Source organism: Cebus imitator, unplaced genomic scaffold (assembly GCF_001604975.1).
Source record: "Cebus imitator isolate Cc_AM_T3 unplaced genomic scaffold, Cebus_imitator-1.0 Scaffold384, whole genome shotgun sequence".
Classification (NCBI taxonomy): Eukaryota; Metazoa; Chordata; class Mammalia; order Primates; family Cebidae; genus Cebus; species Cebus imitator.
In genome coordinates this window covers 526,773-547,145 of record NW_016107699.1, presented here as the reverse complement: position 1 = coordinate 547,145, position 20,373 = coordinate 526,773, and the positions used below count along the sequence as shown (strand labels likewise).

The window sequence follows — 20,373 nt, the reverse complement described above, 5'->3', positions numbered from 1 at the left end:
AAAAAAAAAAAAAAAAAAAAAAAGGCTAATTGGGAAATGGGAAAATGGTATCAACAAGAATTTCACGGAATAGGATATAAAAATTGCAAAGAGACACATGAAAAGATGTTCAGTATTACCCTGATGAAATGTAAATGTAAACCATGAGATCTCACTACACACCTGTGTGAACGGATAAAATGAAAAACAGCGTGAACATCAAATGCTGGCAAGAATGCAGAGAAACTAGATCACTTAGACGTTGCTGGTGGGAATGGGGAATGTGAAATGGGTGCAGTCACTCTGGAAAAACAGTTTGGTAGTTTCTTATAAAACTAAACATGCAACTGCCACACAGCTCAGCAATTACAAACTTGAGCTTTTTTCCCAAAGAACTAAAAACCTCTGTTCACACAAAAACCTTACAAGAAGGTTCATGTCGTCCTTACCAGTGTATGAGTTTCCCATGGCTGGTGTGATACATTTCTGTAAACTTAGTGGCTTAAAACAACACAAGTGTATTTATTTATTTACAGTTCTAGAGGCCGGAAGTCTGAAAAGAGTCTTAGGGGACTAAAAATCAAGGTACCAGCAGGACTGGTTCCTTCTGGAGGCTCCAAGGGAGCATCCTTTCTCTTTCCTTTCCTTTCTTTTCCTGTTCTTTGGGAAGCTGCCTGAATTCGTTGGCTTGTGACCCCTTCTTCAAATCACATTGCCATTTCCTGCCCCTGCTTCTGTGGCCACGTAACCCTCCTTCTCTTCTACTGTAGTCCGGTATTCTTCTACCTCCCTCTTATAAGGACCCTTGTGACTATATTGGGCCCACTCAGATAATCCAGGATGATTTCCCCATCTCAAGATCCCTAATTTCCCACATCTGCAGAGTGCTCTTTGCCCTATAAGGTAACAGTCACAGATTGAGTTAGGACCTGGGTACGCTGGGGGCTGTTGTTCAGCCTACTATGACTTGTAATAGCCCAAAGTGGGAATGACCCACATGTCCTTGGATGAGGGAGTGGTTAACTAAACTGGGGTATGTCCATACCATGAAATTTCACTCAGCACTACAATTTAATGAACTGTTGCTGTACAAAACAACTTGAATGAATCCAGAGAACGATACTGAGCCAAAAGACCGAGTTTCTAAGATATTGTGTACATGTGATTCCATTTATATGGCATTTTTGAAAAGACAAAACTACAGAGTCAGAGAACAGATCAGCGGTTGCCAGGGATTAGAGGGATGGGGTGGGAGGGAAATAGGTGTGGCATAAAAAGACAAACAATGGGAATCTTTGTGGCAATGGAAACACTCTTTATCTTTACTGCATCACTGTTGACATCCTGGTAATCACATTGTGCTGTGGTTTTACAAGATGCCACCACTGAGGGAAACTAAAGGGTGCATGGGGTCCCTCTGTACTATTTCTTACCACTGCGTATAAATGTCTAAAAATAAGAAGCTTAAAAGTGTCATTTTTAAAATGGGCAAAAGATCTGAATAAATATTTCACTAAAGAAGATACACAACTGGGCACTAGGCACATGGAAAAATGCTCAGTATCGTGAGGAAAATGCAAATCAAAACCACAATGAGGTAACCATTCCAGCTGGACAGTATTTTTTTTTCGTTCTGTACTTTTGTGGAAGGGGTGCTAGAGTTGGAAATTTATCATTTTGCAACTATCATAATAAAGTCTGGTTTCTCAAAGCATTTGAATCTGGAGAGACATTGTTTGGTAAGCAGCAGGGTATATGCACAGCCTTAAAGAATCTCCCCCAGATTGTTTATTGGTTACAAGGCAAAATATAGTAACTGTAGTGTAGAAAAGTAGATAATGCCTTAATTTGATGATCAAAATAACATCTTTGATAAGGGACAGATATACTGTGTGCCTCAGGCCAAGGTCCACTGAGAAGGACATCAGGTCACATACAGAGTGCACAACGTGGATCTAACCGTGAGGAAACATCAAACTCCCCCGAGAAGTGGCAGGACTGTATCTTTCAAAAATGTCAGTGTCATAACAGAGAAAGAGATGAGAGACATTCCAGATGAAAGAAGACTGAAGAGACACATCTAAGAGGAGTACTGACCCTGAACTGGGTCTTGCAGTGGAGGAAAAATGCTACAAAGGACATTGTCATGGCACCTGACAAAACAGGAACATAGGTGCTAAATTAGGTTAAAGTATTATATCGATGTTTAATTGCAGAAGTCGATAACTGTATTATTGTGAATTCTGAAATATTGTAAATGTTTCAGAAAAACATGTTATGTGACTATGTAGAGAAAGGGGTTCAAATAATAAAGTAAATGTGGCAAAATGTAACCATTAGTAAACTGGTAAATCTTAGTGAAGGGTATTTAGGTGTTTTATATCTCATTCTCATAATTTTTCTGTAGTTCAAAATTATTACCAAATAAACATTTTTTGTTTTGTTTTTCAGAAAGAATCCTGAGGGACCACTTTAGCCCAGTAGGTCACAACTGGGGGCAATTTTGCCCTCCAGGGGACATGTGGCAGCATGTGGAGATTTTTTTGTTGTCATAACTGAGGGAGTGGTACTTCTGGCTCCCTGGTAGATGCCAGAGATGCTGTTAAACATCCCACAATGGACAGGATTTCCTCCTTCAACAAAGACTTATCCGGCACTAGATGTCAACAGAGGTACAGTAGAGAAACTCTGCCCTACTTGGCTAACAGGATGGGAAATCGCTCTGCCAGGACTGATGGCAGGAATGCCTCTGGGAAGGAGGAACCCTGCCTGTGGAATTCAAAGTCAGACAACCCGAGAAAAACAACCTGGCCACATCACTGAAATTAACATGCCTATTCCTGTGTCATGGGCTGAATTGTGTCCCGCAAGATTTGTAATTGAAGCCCTAGTCTTTAATGCCTTGGCAAGTGACTGTGTTTGGAGACAGGACCTTTAAAGAGGTGATGAAGCTACAGTGAAGCTGTTAGGGTGGGCCCTAATCCAATGTGACTGGTGTCCTTAAAGAAGAGGAAGTTTGGATACACAGAGAAACCCTGGGGTGCAAATGCACAGAGCAATGGCCATGTGATGACACGGGAAGAAGGCAGCCATCTGCAAGGCAAGGAGAGAGGCCCCAGGGAAAGAAACCTTGCAGACACCTTAATCTCAGACTTCTGTCTTCCAGAACTATGAGAAATAAATGTCTGCTGTCTAAGCCACCCAGCCTGTAGTATTTTGTTATGGCAGCCTTAGCAAACTAATACATTCTGGAAATTTATTACATAGAAATAAATGTTCTGTACATAGAAACATAGGTTCAAGAACCTATGTTCTTGAACAAAATGAATTTTAAGCAATAGAGAACATCACAGGAAATGTACACCAAAGGAAATTAAGCAGAGATTATAAATTTTAGAATAGAATTGAAAGAAATAAAATTCAATTAGAGACAGAATTAAACAAAAATAAAATTGTTCCAGCAGCCTTAGAGGCATTTTTACTGTTTCACTGATTGAGAAAAGCAAGATGCAGAAAGCAGGTATGATATGATCCCATGAGTTTGGAAAACAATGATAATGCCTTCATTATGTCACATGTATTTTATTTCATTGAATATTATATGAACATTGGGAAAAATATGAAACAACAAATTCTAGATTGTCAACATAGGTAATGGAGAGGAGGGGAGCCCAAGCAAATGTGAGAAAAAAAATTGGTACTGAAACACATCTATTCCATTCTACGCATCTGTAAAGTTAAGGTGTGAATATCAGAAAGTGATACAATATTAAGGACAATAAAAGAAAGAATAGCCCCTAGATTTGTGGTATGAGTGTGTGGCTGTTTAGGAGGGAAGGAGAGCAGATCTAGTATTGATAGAGCCTGGGGTGAACTTGGCAGCAGACAGAGACACAAGACTGCTTGCTGCTTGCGGGCAAGCAAGCAAGTGCCCTGGGTGGGCACTGACATGTTCTAACTCACTCAAGCAACACAGGAGTCCTGGGAGCAGGCACAGTTAGGATCCTGATTTCACAGATGTGGAAACTGAGGCACAGAGAAAGCAGTAGCTTGCTGAGGGCCACATAAGAAAATGGCAGAGCTGGGCTGTGGCCCTAAGAAGGTTGGCCATTTAGGCTGTGCCCCAAACTACTCCATGAAATCTGCCATTCAATTTTTAGAAACAATTGTAAAGGAAGAATGTAATTTTCCTGTTTCAGAATTTGGTAGATGTTTCAGTTTTTTTTTTTTAAACTAAGGGCACAGCAAACCTTAATGAGGCAATGAATAAGTATATACATGTATGTTTATATAATCCATCTCCACATATATTTTATCTGTCCATGCATATAAATAAAACTTTGTGTCCTACAAATACAGAAGATATTTTCTGATGTCTGTGGAGCATTTACCAAAATAATGATCTTATCTTCATACTTGGACACAATGAAAATCTTCATTAAAAAAAAAAAGTGGAGACTTCATAGGCTACATCCTTTCACTGTAAGCCTATTAAATTAGAAATAAATAACAGTGATAAAAATGTACTGCTTAAAAATTAAGACATTAGAAGAACTCTAAAGAGAAAAATCAAAATATAAAATAAAAACTATCAAGAAAGCAATGAAAAGGAACGTATTTCATAATCAGATCTATGTGTCATAGCTAAAGCTGCAATCAGAGGAAAATTTATAGCTTTTAAAAATGCTGTTAGTAGAAAGACTTCAAATAAATGAACTATGACTCTTAAGTAAAAGAAAACAAAAATATAGTTAGCCAGGAAAAGGGAATTAACAGATATAAAAGTTTAGGTTAATGAAATAGACAACAAAGAGTACAAAGATAGTTTTCTGATAACAAAATATAAAATAGATAAATTTCTCATGTGCTTAAGAAAAAAGGAGCAAAACTACAAAAGTTCATGCAAAAAAGGAAAAGAAAAATGAAGATATTTGATAGAGAAGACCATAAAATCACTAAAAGAAAAAAATTAGTTGCCACCGAGTGGCAACACAATTGAAAGGCTTGAGGAAGTTAAATAGCAATGAATAAATTACTCCAAAAGATGTAACAAACTAATTTAGAACAAATGATCATAAAACAGACTAAAGAGAAATTACTAACGATCTCCTATAAAACATGTATCAGGCCCAGATGTTTTTACAATTCAGCTCTTTTTAACCTTTACAGAAAAGAAAATCCCAATGTCCTTCAAATGGTTTCAAGACACAGAACAAGATCTATAAAGCTTCGTTTTGTAAACCATTGTATTTGCCCACACATGGTGGGAGATTTCATACTCTTCTGAAAGATATACTGTTATTTCTAGTATCAGATATCAGGGATGGCCTGCACCGGTGATGAGAGTACAGCTTCACAGTTTTGATGGCTGTTTAATGGAGATATGATACTTGAAGCAGACCTCCACTGGGGGTATGTTGGTGGTTTGCAATTTTTTGCTATTTAATAATTGTAGAAATCAATATCCTCATGATGGATTATTTTGCAAATGTGTAAGATATGTGTAGAGTAAATTTCTAGAATGATTCAAAAGCATATGCATCTTTAATTTTGATTGAAGTTACCTTATTTATCTCCACAGAGGTTGTATCCATTTTTTTTTTCCAACATCAATGACCGAGGCTGAGAGTTTCCCTGCACACTTACCCAAAGAGTGTTATCAAACTCTTTGATATTTAATAATCAGATAAGTTTCAAGGACCCCATTGCTTTAATGTAATTTGCATTTCTCTTGTCATAATTGAAGTTGGCCAGCATATTTCATTCTTAAGAATCATTGGTATTTCCTTTTCTGTGAACTGTTTTAATATCTTTTAACTTTTATCTTGATTTACAAAAGCTTTTTTTTTTTGTTTTGTTTTGTTTTGAGATGGAGTCTTGCTCTGTCACCCAGGCTGGATAGAGTGCAGTTATACAATCTCGGCTTACCACAACTTCTGCCTCCTGGGCTCAAGTGATTCTCCTGCCTCAGCCTCCTGAGTAGCTGGGATTACAGGTGTGCACCACCACACCCAGCTAATTTTTGTATTTTTAGGAGAGACAGGGTTTCACCATGTTGGTCAGGCTGGTCTTGAACTCCTGACTTCATGATACACTCGCCTTGTCCTCCCAAAGTTCTAGGATTACAGTGGTGAGCCACTGCGCCTGGCCTACAAGAGTGTTTTTATATAGCAATTGAATTAGCCCTATGCCTATGTGTGAGTGGCAACTGGTTTAAGCTATCATTTAAAAAAACGATATTTTTGGTATTTTTTTGCTATGGAAAATACATTTTATTCTATATTTATGTTATATTTATTATATATATTAACAACTTTATTGAGGCATAATTGACATAACTTGCATGTTTAAAGTGTGCAATGTTGTAACTTTTGACATGATGAAACCATCGCCATGATTATAATAAACATACCAGCTGCCCCAAAAGTTTTCTTGTGCCCTTTTGTCCTTCCCTCTCCTATCACTACCCCGATCCCCAGGTAACCACTGATAACCACTGACCTTTTTGTCACTCTATATTAGTGGTCATTTTCTAGAGTTTTACGTAAATAAGATACCATGTACTCTTTTTTGTCTGGCCTCTTTCACGCACTATAATTATTTTGCAATTCATCCATATTGTAGGTGCATCAATGGTTCATTCCTTTGTATTTCTGAGTAGTATTCCATTACAGGAATATGCCACAACTTTGAAAAATCTATTTAAATGTTGATGGGCATTTGGGTTGCTTCCAGTTTTGGGTTTCCAGTTTTTATAAAGCTGCTATGAATATTCCATATAGTGGTGGTGTGCATATGATCTTATTTCTCCTGGATAAATACCTAGGAGTAGGATGGCTGTATAATATGGAAGGTATATGTTTAACACATCAAGAAACTGCTGAACTGTTTCCCAAATGGCTGCATCGCTTTGGACTTTGCATTCTCACCAGGAGCATATGAGCATTCCACCTCCATCACATCTTTACCAACACTTGATATCATCAACCTCCTTAATTTTAGGCAATATACTAATTGGGTAGTGGTATTTCATTGTTTTTAATTTGCATTTCTCTAACAACTAATGATATTTCGGCTACATCTTCCAGCTCCACCTCTAATTCTAGTTCTCTTGCAGTTTTTACAACATCAGCACTTACTTCCTCTGCTGAAATCTTGAACCCCTCACAGTCATCCAGGAAGGCTGGAAACAACTTCTTCCCAATTCCTGTTAATGTTGATATTTTGAACTTGTTCCATGAATCACTAATGTTCTTAGTGGGATCTAGAATGGTGAACTTTTTCTAAAATGTTTTCAATTTATTTTGCCCAGATTCATCAAAGCAATCACTATCTATGATAGCTATAGCCTTACAAAATGTATTTATTAAATAATAAGACTTCAAAGTTGGAATTACTCCTTGGTTATGGGCTGCAGAATGGATGTTGTATCAGCAGGTGTAAGAACAACATTAATCTCGTTGGGCATTTCCATCAGAGGTCTTAGGTGACCAGGTCGACTGTCAATGAGCACTAACATTTTGAGAGGCTTCTTTTCGTCTGAGCAGTAGGTCTCAACAATGGGCTCAACATTTTCAGTAAACCATGCTGTCAACAGGCTTTGTTCTTCCATTACAGAGCATAAGCAGAGTAGATGTAGGATAATTCTTTAGGGCCCTAGGATTACCGAAATGATAAATGAGCACCAGCTTCGACTTGAGTAGGGTTGCCACAAACCTTCAATTCGTAAAAAATGCATTATCAGCAAAGTGGGGCAAACCAAAGTGCAGTAAATAAGAATGAGATATGCCTGTATTAAAAAAATTTCAATTTCTGGTTATTTGCTGCTAGAATGTATGAATGGAATTGATTTTTACAGATTAATCTTGTATCTGCCACCTTACTAAACTCATATATTAGTTATGGTGGTCATCTTGTATATTCATCAGATTTTCTACATAGATAACAGTTTCTTCCACAAATAAAGACAGTTTTACTTTATAAAATAAAACTCTCCTCTTAATATATATAACTTAGATTTTCTGTCACAGGAAATTGGGGTTTCTGTTTACACTGCGTACATTGTCTAGAAGATCTCATATCTAAAATGTGAGATCACGAAGGTCCTGGATTGGTTCACTGAGTCACTCTGTACAAGCAAAAGTACAGCTTCTCCAGAGGCATGTACCCTTATACAGGACACACAGGAACCCCACAAACAGAAACATCCACCACACAAGCTCATGATCTAAATTGCAAACTCACAGTAAAATGAGCCACCATGAGCAAGAGTCAGGAAAAACCACAGTGAACAGAATTAATCTCTCCAAGAACTGCAGATGATGAAATAACAGGATAGAGGGTACAAAATAAGCATTTCCAAGTGGCTTAAAGATTTGAAGTTGTAGTATAAAATACGAGAAAGGTAAAAGATGCTAAAATCAAGCAAATTAAACCCACGTACAAGGATTCATAGGGATGAAAAACTATATAACTGGAAGTCTCAGTGGGTGGATAAAACAGTGGAACAGAAACATCTCAAGAGTTAGAAGCTGCACAGAAAATTCCGTGAATAAAGCAGAGGGAGACAGAGATAGAAAATCTAGGAGACAGATGAGAAGGACAATGAGATGGTCGAATAGAAGTTTCTGGGAAAAATCAGAACCCTCAGGAGAGGCAATGTTCTACAACGTAATGGCACTGACTTTCCACAGTTGGTGAAAGACATAAACCCTCAGATTCAGGAATCACAATAAATTGTACGCACAATAAATAAATCCACCACCTTGGTACAGTGCAGTGAAACTTCTGAACACCAAAGTCAAAAGGAAGGTTTCTGAAGTCACTAGAGGTAGGGTCACTTACAAAGGAAAATTAGTTAGCTTGATGACCCACAGAAGCCAAGAGACAGCAGCGTTACAGCTGCAGAGTCTTCAGAGAAAATGTGCACACTCACCTGTAACTCTCCCCACAACGAAATCGTCATCCAATAACAAAGGCAAAGTAAAAACATTTCGGGCAAACAGAAACTGAGGGTTTACCTTCACTGAAGGAAGCACAGACTTCAGGAAAAAGGAAATTAAATCCAAATGGTGAGACAGAAAACTGCAAATCTGCGAGTAAATATCTAGATGTGTGAAACTTCAACAAAAAGGGGATCATTTAAAAGAAAAAACCAAAAAGCTGGGCAACAAAGGCCCAGGAAACGGCAGGAGACGGTGGGGTCTAGAGCCTAGAGTCAAGGTCCCAGGGAGGTTCCAGAGGAATTGGGGAGAGTTTTGATTTTAGTTGGCAAAGCATTCAGGATTTAATCCTGCGGCAGCCACCAAAATTGCACCATCAGAACACACAGCCTTGAGTGGAGGAGTGTGTCAAAGACCAGGCTTGGTGTGTTGGGCTGAGGACATCGAGCAGGGAGCAGGAAGAGGCGACAGCCTGACCCCGTGAGAATCAGCCTCACGAGTGCAGAAGCAAGAGGTGAGGCTGTTCCATGATGCATGCCTCCAAAAAGCACACGCACACGTGTGGACGGCAAGCCCCCAGGCCACACTGGGGACCCCTGGCTATGTGATGCAAGCTCCTCCAGCACGCTGCCCCACTTTACAAACAGGAAACCACACGATAGTCCCAGCTCACCTGGCAAACACGTGCTGACACACAGAGGTACAGCTTTGAAGGTACCTCCCCAGAAGCCCTTCAGAACCCTGTCCAGGCCAGGCAGGAAGGCGCTGCTGCCCTATGGCACAGACCACGACCTTCCAGCCCAGCATCCTCTGAGCAGCCTCTGGAGGCATCCTGTCTGAGGAGGCCTCTAGGACCAGTAGATTTGGGGAAGTCTACTGTGGCATCCTAAGGACTCTGGTGTTTAGGAGGCCACCTCTGGCCAGTCCTGCACCTCCAGCCCATTTGTCAAGGCAAACACTGGTGGCACAGCCACCGGTGCATTTTTATCGTGCACCCACCATGGGTTGGGCATGGTACCAGCTCAGGGTCACTGACAAAAAACAAAGCGCCCCTTCCCTTTGAGGAGGGGACTGGACAACCTGGTCAAATGGGGACCTGGCTGTAGAGACACCTGGAGTGGAGCAGGGGCAGGGCAGGCAGCGCACCACGGAGGCAGCTCCTTCATTAAGGACTCGCCGGATCCGGGAAAGACGGTTTCATGCGGAGGGAACACAGTGGCTCTGAGGGAGGGACAGCGGGACAGGATGGCCAGTGTGCGGCTCCAGCCCAGGCCTCCTCTGACCTGCAGATGTGGATGACTCATGCCTGTTTGGACCCTCTGGGCAGGAGGTTGCCTGTGTATCTGGCCCACACCAAAGGCACACAGAGGATCTTTAGGACCCCAAGGCAGCAGCAGCCGGGCTACGAGTCTCAGGCTCCCAGGCTGGGCATGGCCAGTGACCACCACATCCTCGCAGGTCCCAGTCCCTCCGACACTGCCAAGCCAAGCAGCATGCGGTTGGGTCCCCACGCATGAGCGTCCTTCATGAGCAGAGTCCGTGACACTGCATGGCAAAGACTCTAGGGCTAGGCCAGCCGACCTCTGCTGAGCGTGGGCTCTCGGGCTGGGTGGCTGCTGACATGCCCCTCCCTCCCCACCCAGGTCAGAAGGTTAGGGGGAACAGCAGCGGGCCCTGCCATGTGGGATGGGGACTGGTTCCTCCCCTCAGGGAGGCTGTTCTGCAGGGAACACGTGCCCCATTTTGGCTGCAGGTTAGTCTGTGTTCTGATGCCACCATCAGCCTTCTTCCTTCCTAGCCTCCCTTCCCTGAGGTCTGTGGGGGACCTTCTTGCTTCCCAGCCTTGCTCCCCTGAGGTCTGTGGGGGGCCTTCTTGCTTCCCAGCCTCTCTCCCCTAAGGTCTGTGGGGGGCCTTCTTCCTTCCTAGCCTCACTCCCCTGAGGTCCGTGGGGGGCCTTCTTGCTTTTCAGCCTCGCTCCCCTGAGGTCTGCCACTACCACACCTGCATATGCCTCTTGGCAGGCTCGGTGGGGTGTTAGACACACACGTGTCCTTGGGAGGGCCCCGCATGGCCCTGGCCCTCCGTTTCTCCACCTGTGAGTGGGGCCAACATTGCACAGCACCAGCTAGAGCCCGAGCTGAAGGGGCCTGTGTGCAGGTGGATGGTGCAAACAGGTGGGTGCCCTAATCAGCAGGCCCACACAACAGCAAGCTCAGCCAGGCAGAGTTGAGGCCTGGATTTGGCTTTGGGGGGACCTCAGTGTGGCCGTTCACACCCACCTTGAGGGAGAGGGGCTGTAGGACTTCCCGGAGTGGCTTCCGCCCTGGGATCAGCATCCCCTTCTCCCCACACCAGGGCTCTACAAGAGCCTCCTAGGCAGAGGGGACTCAAGAGTATCAGGGGCCGCTCTGGGTCTCTGGGGGCCAGGCCGACAGCTCAGGCTCCAGAAATCTGGTAGCTCCAGCCTGGGCTGACTTATCACGTTAGGAAAGAAAGAACTCCAGCAGAAAAGAAAAACCTCCTCCGTGGAGGGGCATTCCACAAAAGGCGCCTGACTTTCTCTGCACTTTCCCTCATTAACATTCCGCAGACAGCACTAATGACCTAATAACACTAACCAGGCTGAATGGACAGCATCGACTTGGGCTGCCCCGCATTCAGCAAGCAGCAAGCGATGCTTCTTCAGGCCGTACACAGGCTGCGTCCCCAGCCCCCAGCCACGCCCACCTGCCCGTTAGCATGCGCAGAAAGCCCCTATTTGCATCGAGACAATGGTCCCAGCCCTGAATCCGGAGCCGTGGGGACACTGGGCATTGGTTGGCACAATCACCCTTTGTGCCGGCTCCAGCGGGCAGGCGGGAGCATGTCCCAGGGGCTCACTGAGATGTGGTCGGGTCCCAGGCAAATCCTGTTGGCATCTGAGGCCCAGTGGAGCGGGTGCCTGGACTTGGTCTTGCCTGGTGACTCCTACATGGGATGCCCAGAAAAGCCCCAGGGGGCATCACCCAGCCTCCTGCCAAGGAGGGGGATGCAGGTGAGCCATTCTAAATGAACTGAAGCTTGGTGGGCTGGGCTAGTGCCCACGAGCACAGAGTTGGGAATAGTGTGGGCTTGTCCCCCCCTCTGCCATAGGTAAGACGTGACAGCATTCCTACAACTGCTGGCGAGCTGGAACATTCGGGTTGGTCCCAGGCACTAGGAAGATGTGTCTGAGAGGGGAGCGATAGATGCCAAAATGACCAAAGGACAAAGGGACGGCTGCTGAGGAGGGAATGGACCATGGACCATGTCACCTGGATGGTAGGGCAAGGTGTATGGACCCTTCTCTGCCAGGCATGGATCCCTAGCCTCTTGGCACAACTGAGGCAGGGCCTAGCTTATAACAGCTCAGAGTCCGAAACAGTGGGGTCCAGCCTCCAAGGGACTGGGCCACGTGAAGTCCTCCCTCCCACAGGGGATGGAAGGCAGCGAGAGCTGGGAGTGGTCCCTCCAGGGCAGGGTCAAGCCTCCTTAGAGGATACGCCTTGGAGTCATGGAAGAAGGGGGCTGAGACTTCGAGGGGCAGAAACTGGGTGGGCAGGAACCGAGTGGGGAGGAACCAACACAAGGCCCAAGTGCGTGATGTCTGTCCAGACAACAGCAAGTGGTCAAAGGGGAGTGGGCTTTGAATGCTGTGCTCCCCACCTCCTGGAAGATGAAGCCTCCCCCATGCTGGGAGGGTAAGGCCACTGTTTCACCTGGGGTCTAAACCGGTGCTGCTTTTTGGCACCATGATAACCAAATGTTTTCAAAACAGGCACCCCTTTCCTCCCGGGGGACAATGCCCTGGGATGGGGGCTTCTGGGAGCATTTGCCAGGGCCTCTGCGTGGGTGCTGCCACACAGCGTCCGGAAGCACCATCTTTGTATCAGAGCACAGTCGCCATCAGGGTTGCCTCGGAGGAAGCAGCCGGCAGGGCCACAGGTGGCACCTTTGCACGCGGTGCTGAGCGCCAACGCCCCGTCCTGGTGGCAGCAGGCTATCTCAAATACCCCGCACGGCTCAGAGGAAAGAAACAGCCACTCTTTCATATTTGGTTTTAAGAGAGCTGCTAGAGAATTTGCAGCTTGAGATCACAGTCTCCAGAAGTGGGCATTGAAGTCACAGGCAAGAGAAGTTTGAGCTTCCAGCGAGAAGTGGGGTCCCTTCCACGCCTCCTAACTCTCAAGGGCTGAGTCGCAACCCGGGGCCCCAACCCTCATCCGCGGACAGGGAGCATGAGGTCCCAGCCCCTCACACCCCGTCGAGCTGCCCAGTGCGTGGTTCTGTCCTACGATGTTTGTCTCAGAACTGGCCTCCAGATGACAGACACATCACGGGTGCCTCCTGCTGCAGCCGGGAGGCCAAGTCTGCCCGGAGCAGTGTGGGAAGCCGAGCGCTGACGCCCTGGCATCACCACGTGTTGTGTGTGTGCTCTGCAGAAGGGGGCGGGAGGCATGTGGCGGCCACAGCCGGGCACTGCTGTGTTCCCCGCGGTGTGGCTGGAGCACATGAGCCCAGCCTCCAGGGCCTCGCCCTCCATGTCTGTCACAGAGCCACACTTACAAGTTAGCGCAGGTAAAGCCCCTCGCCCAGGATGGAGGACACGTAAACCCTAGACAGGTCTGCCCTCCAACTGTGAGGTCCCACAGAAGGTGGCTTCATCCCAGCCCCCGCTGCAGGGGTGAGAGGAGGGACGCAGGTCCCAGCCACACCACCACACACAGACTCGGGCCCTGGGCTGCATGAGAAGGGCCTGTGCTGTCACGTTCCCCACGTTCCCCAGGCCTGGTGCTGCTCCTTTAGGGCCCCATCCCCAGACCCCTCACCTCTGGCCTCTCTGCCAGTGGGCCCAGAGGTCACCCTAGCCACTTCCCAACCACAGCCGTGGGCTCCACTGGGGGAAAGCCAGGCAGCTGGAATCAAGAACACTGCTTTCCCTCGGCACAGCTGGGGGAGCGGACCCCTCCAGTCACCTGCCCAGGCTTCCTCTCGCAACAGAAGGTGTGGCCAGACCTGCCTTGGGAAGACTCTGAGGGGAAGGCAGCTGGAAGGTTTACGGAAGTTTCTAGCAGCTCCACCCTCTGTCTGTTCATGACTCGTCAGCAGAGACCCCAGCCCAAGGGAGAAACCCATTGGCTTGCTCGGGCTCCCAGAAGAGGCAGCGACCTGCCCGGCCCTGCACCCCACACCTGTTTGAGGGGTTCTCACCAGAACTGTCATAGCCATCGACAGAGAAGTGGTCCAGCCTCCGCTCTTCTGGGGGGTCACACGTGATCTGGGGGACTGTGAGCGTCTTCTCTCCGGGACTCACCCCATTGTCCTTGTCCGGCTTGAACTTTTTTTTCTTTATCTAAAAAACAGACAATAGATTAGCAGCTTGTGGCCATCATCTGCCAGGCCCTGCGCTGGCCCCGGAGTGTCCATGCAGCCACCCTGAGCCCAGCCCCTGCCACATACACCCCAACAGGGACCGGGGGCCTGGGGCCAGCTCCAGCATCCTCACACAGAGACAGGGCAGGGCTGCTGGGGGCCACAAGGGGGGCTTGGCCCAGTTGCTGCTCTGTGAGCTCATGGCCTCGTTGGAGCAGGCTGACAGGACACCAGGAAGCAGACAAATGCACAAGATGGTGCCGGGGGAGGTGGTAATGGGGGCTGTGACCAGCGGGGGTGAACACATATGGCGGACCAGACTAGGTGCTAGCAGGGCCTGAAGAGGGCACCTGAAGTGAGGGTGCAGGCTGTGTGGAGATCTGGGGAAAAGTTGGCACAGAGGCTCCGCTGGCAGCTGGAAACTGGGAAGGCCAGATCTCTCCACAGAGGGTGTGGGCCCAGGCCAGGACGGGGAACCATGCCCATGTCAGCCCCAACCCCTTTCATGATCCCAGCCACGTCATGAGATCCCAGCACCTGCCAAACTCCGCGGTCCTGCAACCTCCAGACGCCCTTCGCTGCACCCTGCCTCACCTCCCATCCCTGCTGCTTCCCTGCCACCGCCCACCTCCCGCCGCCCCCTGCCCACTGCTCACCACTCACTGTGCCCCGTGTGGAGAGCCCAACCCTGAGGCCCTCTGAAGAGCCTTCTTTCCAGCCCGTCCTGATCCTGGAGCTCTCTCTTGGGACCTCTCATGCTCTGGAGTGACCAGTCTTACGTACCCCCAAGTCGGGGGACACTGGGATGGCAGGAACCTAGCATCAGGTATGTAGCCAGTGCCCCAATGAAGCTGACGCCCTGACACAGTCTGCACCAGGTCAGATGCCCAGCCTTGTGCAGTGATGAGAGCCCAGCCTTGTGCTGTGCCCCCACGGCCACCCCACCTGCTGGCAAGAAGGGCCTGCCCTGGTGGCCGGCGGGCTACTCACCACCACAGACTTCTTGGGTTTGGGGCTGGGTGACAACAGAGCATGGCTCCGGGGGGGCTTCCGGACATAGATCTTCCAGGTGGAGGAGTCGGGGTTCTCAGCAGCGTAGCACCTCCACGCAGTCTGAGGTCGGGCAGAGGGGAAGGCTGTCACTGGCTGAGCCACTCAGTGGGGACCCTTGTGGAAGCTACAGCTTCCACTCCCTGTTCCCCAGGCCTGGTCGCTCCCTTCTAGGTGGGAGGGTCTGGGACCTCAGAGTCACAGGCTTGACATGGTCCCAGCTCCCAGACCCTCTGCCCAGGCAGCCTGGCTTGGTCCCTTGCTGCGCCAGATAGCTCACCGTCTCATGGGCCAGCTGCTACCCAGAGCTGGGACACCACAAAGGTCTTCGCTCGTTACCCCTAGTCTATTGCACTTCCATCTGCCTGGTGTCTTCCTGCAGACACCCCAAGCCAGCCCTGAGCCAAGGGTGAGACTCAGAAAGGTGGGCGGTTTGCACACCATCCCTGGGTGCCAGGGTGCACAGCGTGCATAGGAGACCAGTGCAGAAATGGGCAACCAGCGGCCACATAGTGAGGAAGGGCTGAGAAAGAGGGGTCACCGGGACCCATGGGTGCTGAGCAGGGGGCAGGGAGAGGTAGAGTCTCTAGGGCTGGCAGGAGGCGAGGCCTCTCCCAGAGGCCTGTGAGTGCCACCTTGCAGTTGGGGGAGCCTCCAACAGCGCAGAGGTGCAGCTCTGAAGCCGGCATTTCAGAGAGACCCCACGGCAGTACCGCATGGGAAGCGTGGGAGGAGGGGACGATATTGGCAGGGGGCGTGGGGGACAGCTGTGCAGCATCCAGGTGGGCAGGGATGGGGCAGGAGGGGCTCTTGGGGCCTTGTATGAAGACATGTCCTGGTGGCTTTGTCATCACTGGCCACACGAGCCTGAGAGAGGGCTGAGTAAAGAATGTGCCCTTACACTGGTAGGCTCCTGGGTGACAGCTCCAGGTAGACACAGCAGCTGGCAAGGGGCACCTGCAGCCCTCACTCCCACCTGGCACCCAGGGACAGGCAGGCAGGGGCACACGCCCAGCCCTTCTGAGGCCCGAGCATTACACACACAGGCTGACACTCCACGTAGTCCGCCCACCCTGGCAGACCCCAGGACCCCTGCCCTGCTCCTGTGCGTGTCTATCACCTGCGGCCCCCTTCGTGTGCAGCTTCCAAGGAGCCCCCTTTCATAGGACCTGTAGTTCCCGGGGAGTAGGACAAGAATCGAATGTGGTCTCCTGGGGGTTAGGTGGCCAGCCTGCTCATGCCGGGACCAAGGCAGGTTTATGGGCCTGATTTATGATTTCCCGAGAAGGAGAAACTGCAGAGCCATAAAACTAGGCCTAGGGTGGGAGAACACAGCCCCACGCTGGCTGAGTCAGGAGCCTGGCAGGGCTGTGACTGGCCCCCGACAGCCTGGGCCTTGCCTGGGTGAGCCAGCTTAGAAGGACTGCAGGGGGACCCCAGCCAGCAGAGGCTGCCCAGGCCTTGAGGCTTCCTGGGGGACATCCAGTCTAGTGTGCCCAGAGGAGCTGACACTGTGCCCCCAGCCACTGCACTGGGTGGAGGCTGTATCTCCAGCCAGGCACCGTCATTCAACCTGGCAGTGCCCACCCTCAGGCCCCTCACCGCTGTTCCTCATGGCAGCCCTGGCCCTGCAGTGGCCAACAAGAGAGACTCACGGGATGTGATTTTCAAGGGGCTCCTGTGCAAAGTCTTTGCCTACGTTAAAAGGGCAGTCCCATTCTCTGGTGGGTTCTGGAGATCCCGGGGTGACAGAGCCAGGGCCCAGTGTCCCAGAGCTTGGTACCGGCTGCCTCCCCGCCTGCCTCCAGAACCTTCCTTCCCCTGTTGCTCCAGGACTTTGCTTTCCCAGCCTGCTGGCCTTGTGAGCCCAGAGGGAGGCCCATGCCATCCCATCGCCACTCCTCACCCCCAGGTACCAGGGCCTCCCGAGCCCTGAGGGATGTAGGCCATCCAGATGGCACCAACTGCACATCTGGGTCCCACTCCCTTGGGGACAGTCACCTGGTCACCCCTTGCCAGACGCAGCCCTGAGGTGGTTGTGCCGCAGGAGGGAGAACGGGAGTGCAGGGAGCCTCAGAACCAACACGCTCACTCCTGGCATGGCCATGTCTCCTGTCCAGGCCACAGGGCGTGACCCTCAATGGGAGCAGCTTTGGAGGAACACAGGCTCCAGTGCCCCCTGCTCGCCCCGTCGCCACAGAAGCCAAGGCTTCCACAAGCAGAGCATGCCCCACAGGCCAGCTGGGCTGCTGCAGGGGCCAACGGTGGTTCTGCCCAGTGGACAGGAGGGCTGGACGCAACGATAACAGTGACCACAATGACAGCAGCCAGGGCCTTGCAGGTGCCGCACCTGGATGAGCGAGGCCGCCGCCGGGATCTGCCGGTTGAAGTGCTTCTGCCTCTGCTTCTGCTGCACCTTCAGGGCAAACCCCGAGCCGAGGATCCCCTGAGAAGGAATGGCAGGAGGCTCCCGTCCGAACTGGCTGCTGCCAGCTGGGTGCAGCCTCAAGGCATGGTTGCCAGCCACCGTTGTGGGAAGGCTAGGCATGGTCTGTGCTAGAAGCACCCCCAGGTCCCACCTTTGGCCCAGGCTACCTGGGCCGGCATCGGGGGCAGAATTCACACCCCAGGGCTTACCCAGCAAGGGGACCAGTCCCATGGGTGGGGGGCTGGAGCTTTTCACTCATTCCCAGGGACCGTTCTGGGGGCCAGGTGGGCTGATCCATCTGTATGTACCCAGGAAGGGGTCATACCACTGGGCTGAGGCCAGGAGTCAGAAGGCAGCCCTCAGCTGAGGAGGCCCACTGCCACCCCCAAGGACGGCTGATGGGGTGCAGACGACTCGACCAGCAGCTAGGGAGCTGTCCACGGAGGGGCCATGTGGTGCACATGCATATGTGTGCCACACGCTGTGCGCATGCATGTGACGCATGCACACACAATACATATGTCTACATGCTGTGTGCATCTACACAGATGTATAGTACGTAGATGTATACTATACATACTTGTGACACGTGTACATAAACACATATGTAAACATGCTGATATACATGTATAATGCACATATGTGCACACACAACATAACACACTAAATACAACATATACACATACAATACACACAGAGTATGCATGGCACATATAACATATAGTACGGACATACCCTGTGATACATAAACAGACAGCCATAGTATACAGGCACTATGACACCCATACACACACATGACACACACATACATCCACACGCAGGCAGAGCATACTAGACACATCACCTCACAGTCTGTGGTTTCTGGAAAGGACACGGAACAAAGCCCCCGCCAGCCACAGCGTGGAGGCTCCCTCTCTGGGCACAAGTTCTGCCTCCATGGGATGTGGCAGCCACACTGCCCACCCCACAGGCTGAGGGAGCAGGCCTGCCCTGCACTGCCTCCATGCACAGCCATGCCAGGCTGCTCCCACACTGCCTGCAAGGACCCCAGTGGGGACTGGAAACGGGAAGGCTGCATCCAGGGCCCAGGGAGGGCAGGTAGGGCTCTGGAGTGCAGCACCTTCTGGAAGGGAAGCACTGTCTTGGTTTTGAATGTAAGCGGGTCTGCTCACAGGAAGGAGCGTGTGGTTGCCCCAGGGCCCCAGCTGTCCGAGGAGCCAGGGAGAATGCTCCCATGGAGCACCTACCGCTGGGAGGGCAAAGAAGGAGATGGCAAAGACGGAGAAGCAGGAGGCGATGGTCTTCCCGACCCAGGTCTGGGGCACCTTGTCCCCGTAGCCGATGGTGGTGACCGTGACCTGCAGGAAGACGGACAGCGGTCAGCCACAGATGGGCCTGGAGTCACAGGAGGACCACGTGCCCAGCCCACACCCACCACTCTAATGAGCAGAAGGCTGATGAGAGACTCTGACCCCTGGGACGACCCTGTGTGACTCAGCCAAAGGACCAGGAACGGAGCCATGGGATGGCGCGTGTCTCTCAGGCTCTTGGTGCCATACACACGTCCCACCAGCACGTGTGAGGCACCCAGCACCCACAAAGGCCAGGCCTGCTGGCTGGGAACGTGGGCCTGGGAGCCCACCCACACCTGCTGCCTTGTCTGCCTGCCCGTCCCTGGGAGGCTAGGCCTTGGGGCCACCGACGTTGCTGTGTGCTGGCCCCCAGGAGGCCAGGAGCTCCTACGGAGGCTGGTCGTCAACAAAGCAGAGGCTGGGATGACGTGCTGCTTCCTGACGCCACTCCAGGGCACCAGATGTTTTATTTTCCTGTTTTCTGAGAGTACAAGACGCAGCTCAAGCCTTCTTCTTGGTGGGAGAGCCATCCGACCAGGCCGTGTGGTGGGACAATAGGAGGCTCCCCAGCCCCCCACCCCCCGCCCTGCCTCCCACTGGCGTCTGAGGTTTGCTTCCTGGGGCTTCCATCCTGAGCCTGGAAATGTCACCCTGCAGGACTTAGGAGCCCACCCGGCTGGGCCTGGCCTGTGCGGGCTGCCTGCTGGGTTCTTCAGCAGCTGGCGCTGAGCCCGGCAAGGAGACCCAGGGTGCCCCTGAGGCATAGCTCACTCTGTGACACACATGCTCATGCCCAGGCACACCTGGACAGCAGGCATGGTGGCCCAGACTAAGGCTGTGGCTGCAGGAGGTCTTTGCAGCCCTGCTCAGGGCACCACACTCAGGACAGCCCAGCATTTACCCGCTTGGGGCTTCTGGTCAAGGCCAAGTGACAGCCACGGCTTGCAGGCCCAGGCACCCCCCAGCTGCCAACCACATGGAGACCTCCAATGGATTCCCAGCCCTATGGGCCCAGCACTGATGGCAGTAGGGCCCACGGCCTGTTTCACAGACTCCAAGGGAAGGCAAGAACAATCCCCAGCCCACCTGAGCCCTCGTGAGACTAGGGTCCCTGGACCACCCCGTGCTTTCCACCAGCCACTGAGGCAGAGGGAGGGTGGGGAGAAGCCCCATGGCCACTGCCAGGCAGGGGTGCAGGGGCGTACACGCAGACAGAGACACGGGCACATA

At 50.5% G+C, this 20,373-nt stretch overlaps 1 protein-coding gene across 1 annotated transcript in view; it reads right to left on the bottom strand.

Annotated features, from left to right (window-relative positions):
- The window catches only part of KCNQ1 (potassium voltage-gated channel subfamily Q member 1), a 392,318-nt gene that overhangs the window by 242,317 nt on the left and 129,628 nt on the right, over window positions 1-20,373 (bottom strand). Inside the window, exons 7-10 of the mRNA XM_017507721.2 lie at window positions 19,039-19,149; window positions 17,714-17,809; window positions 15,304-15,426; window positions 14,152-14,293 (exon numbers count right to left, since the gene is read on the bottom strand). Of these exons, the coding sequence (XP_017363210.1) occupies window positions 14,152-14,293; window positions 15,304-15,426; window positions 17,714-17,809; window positions 19,039-19,149 (472 nt within the window). The remainder of the gene's footprint in view (window positions 1-14,151; window positions 14,294-15,303; window positions 15,427-17,713; window positions 17,810-19,038; window positions 19,150-20,373) is intronic.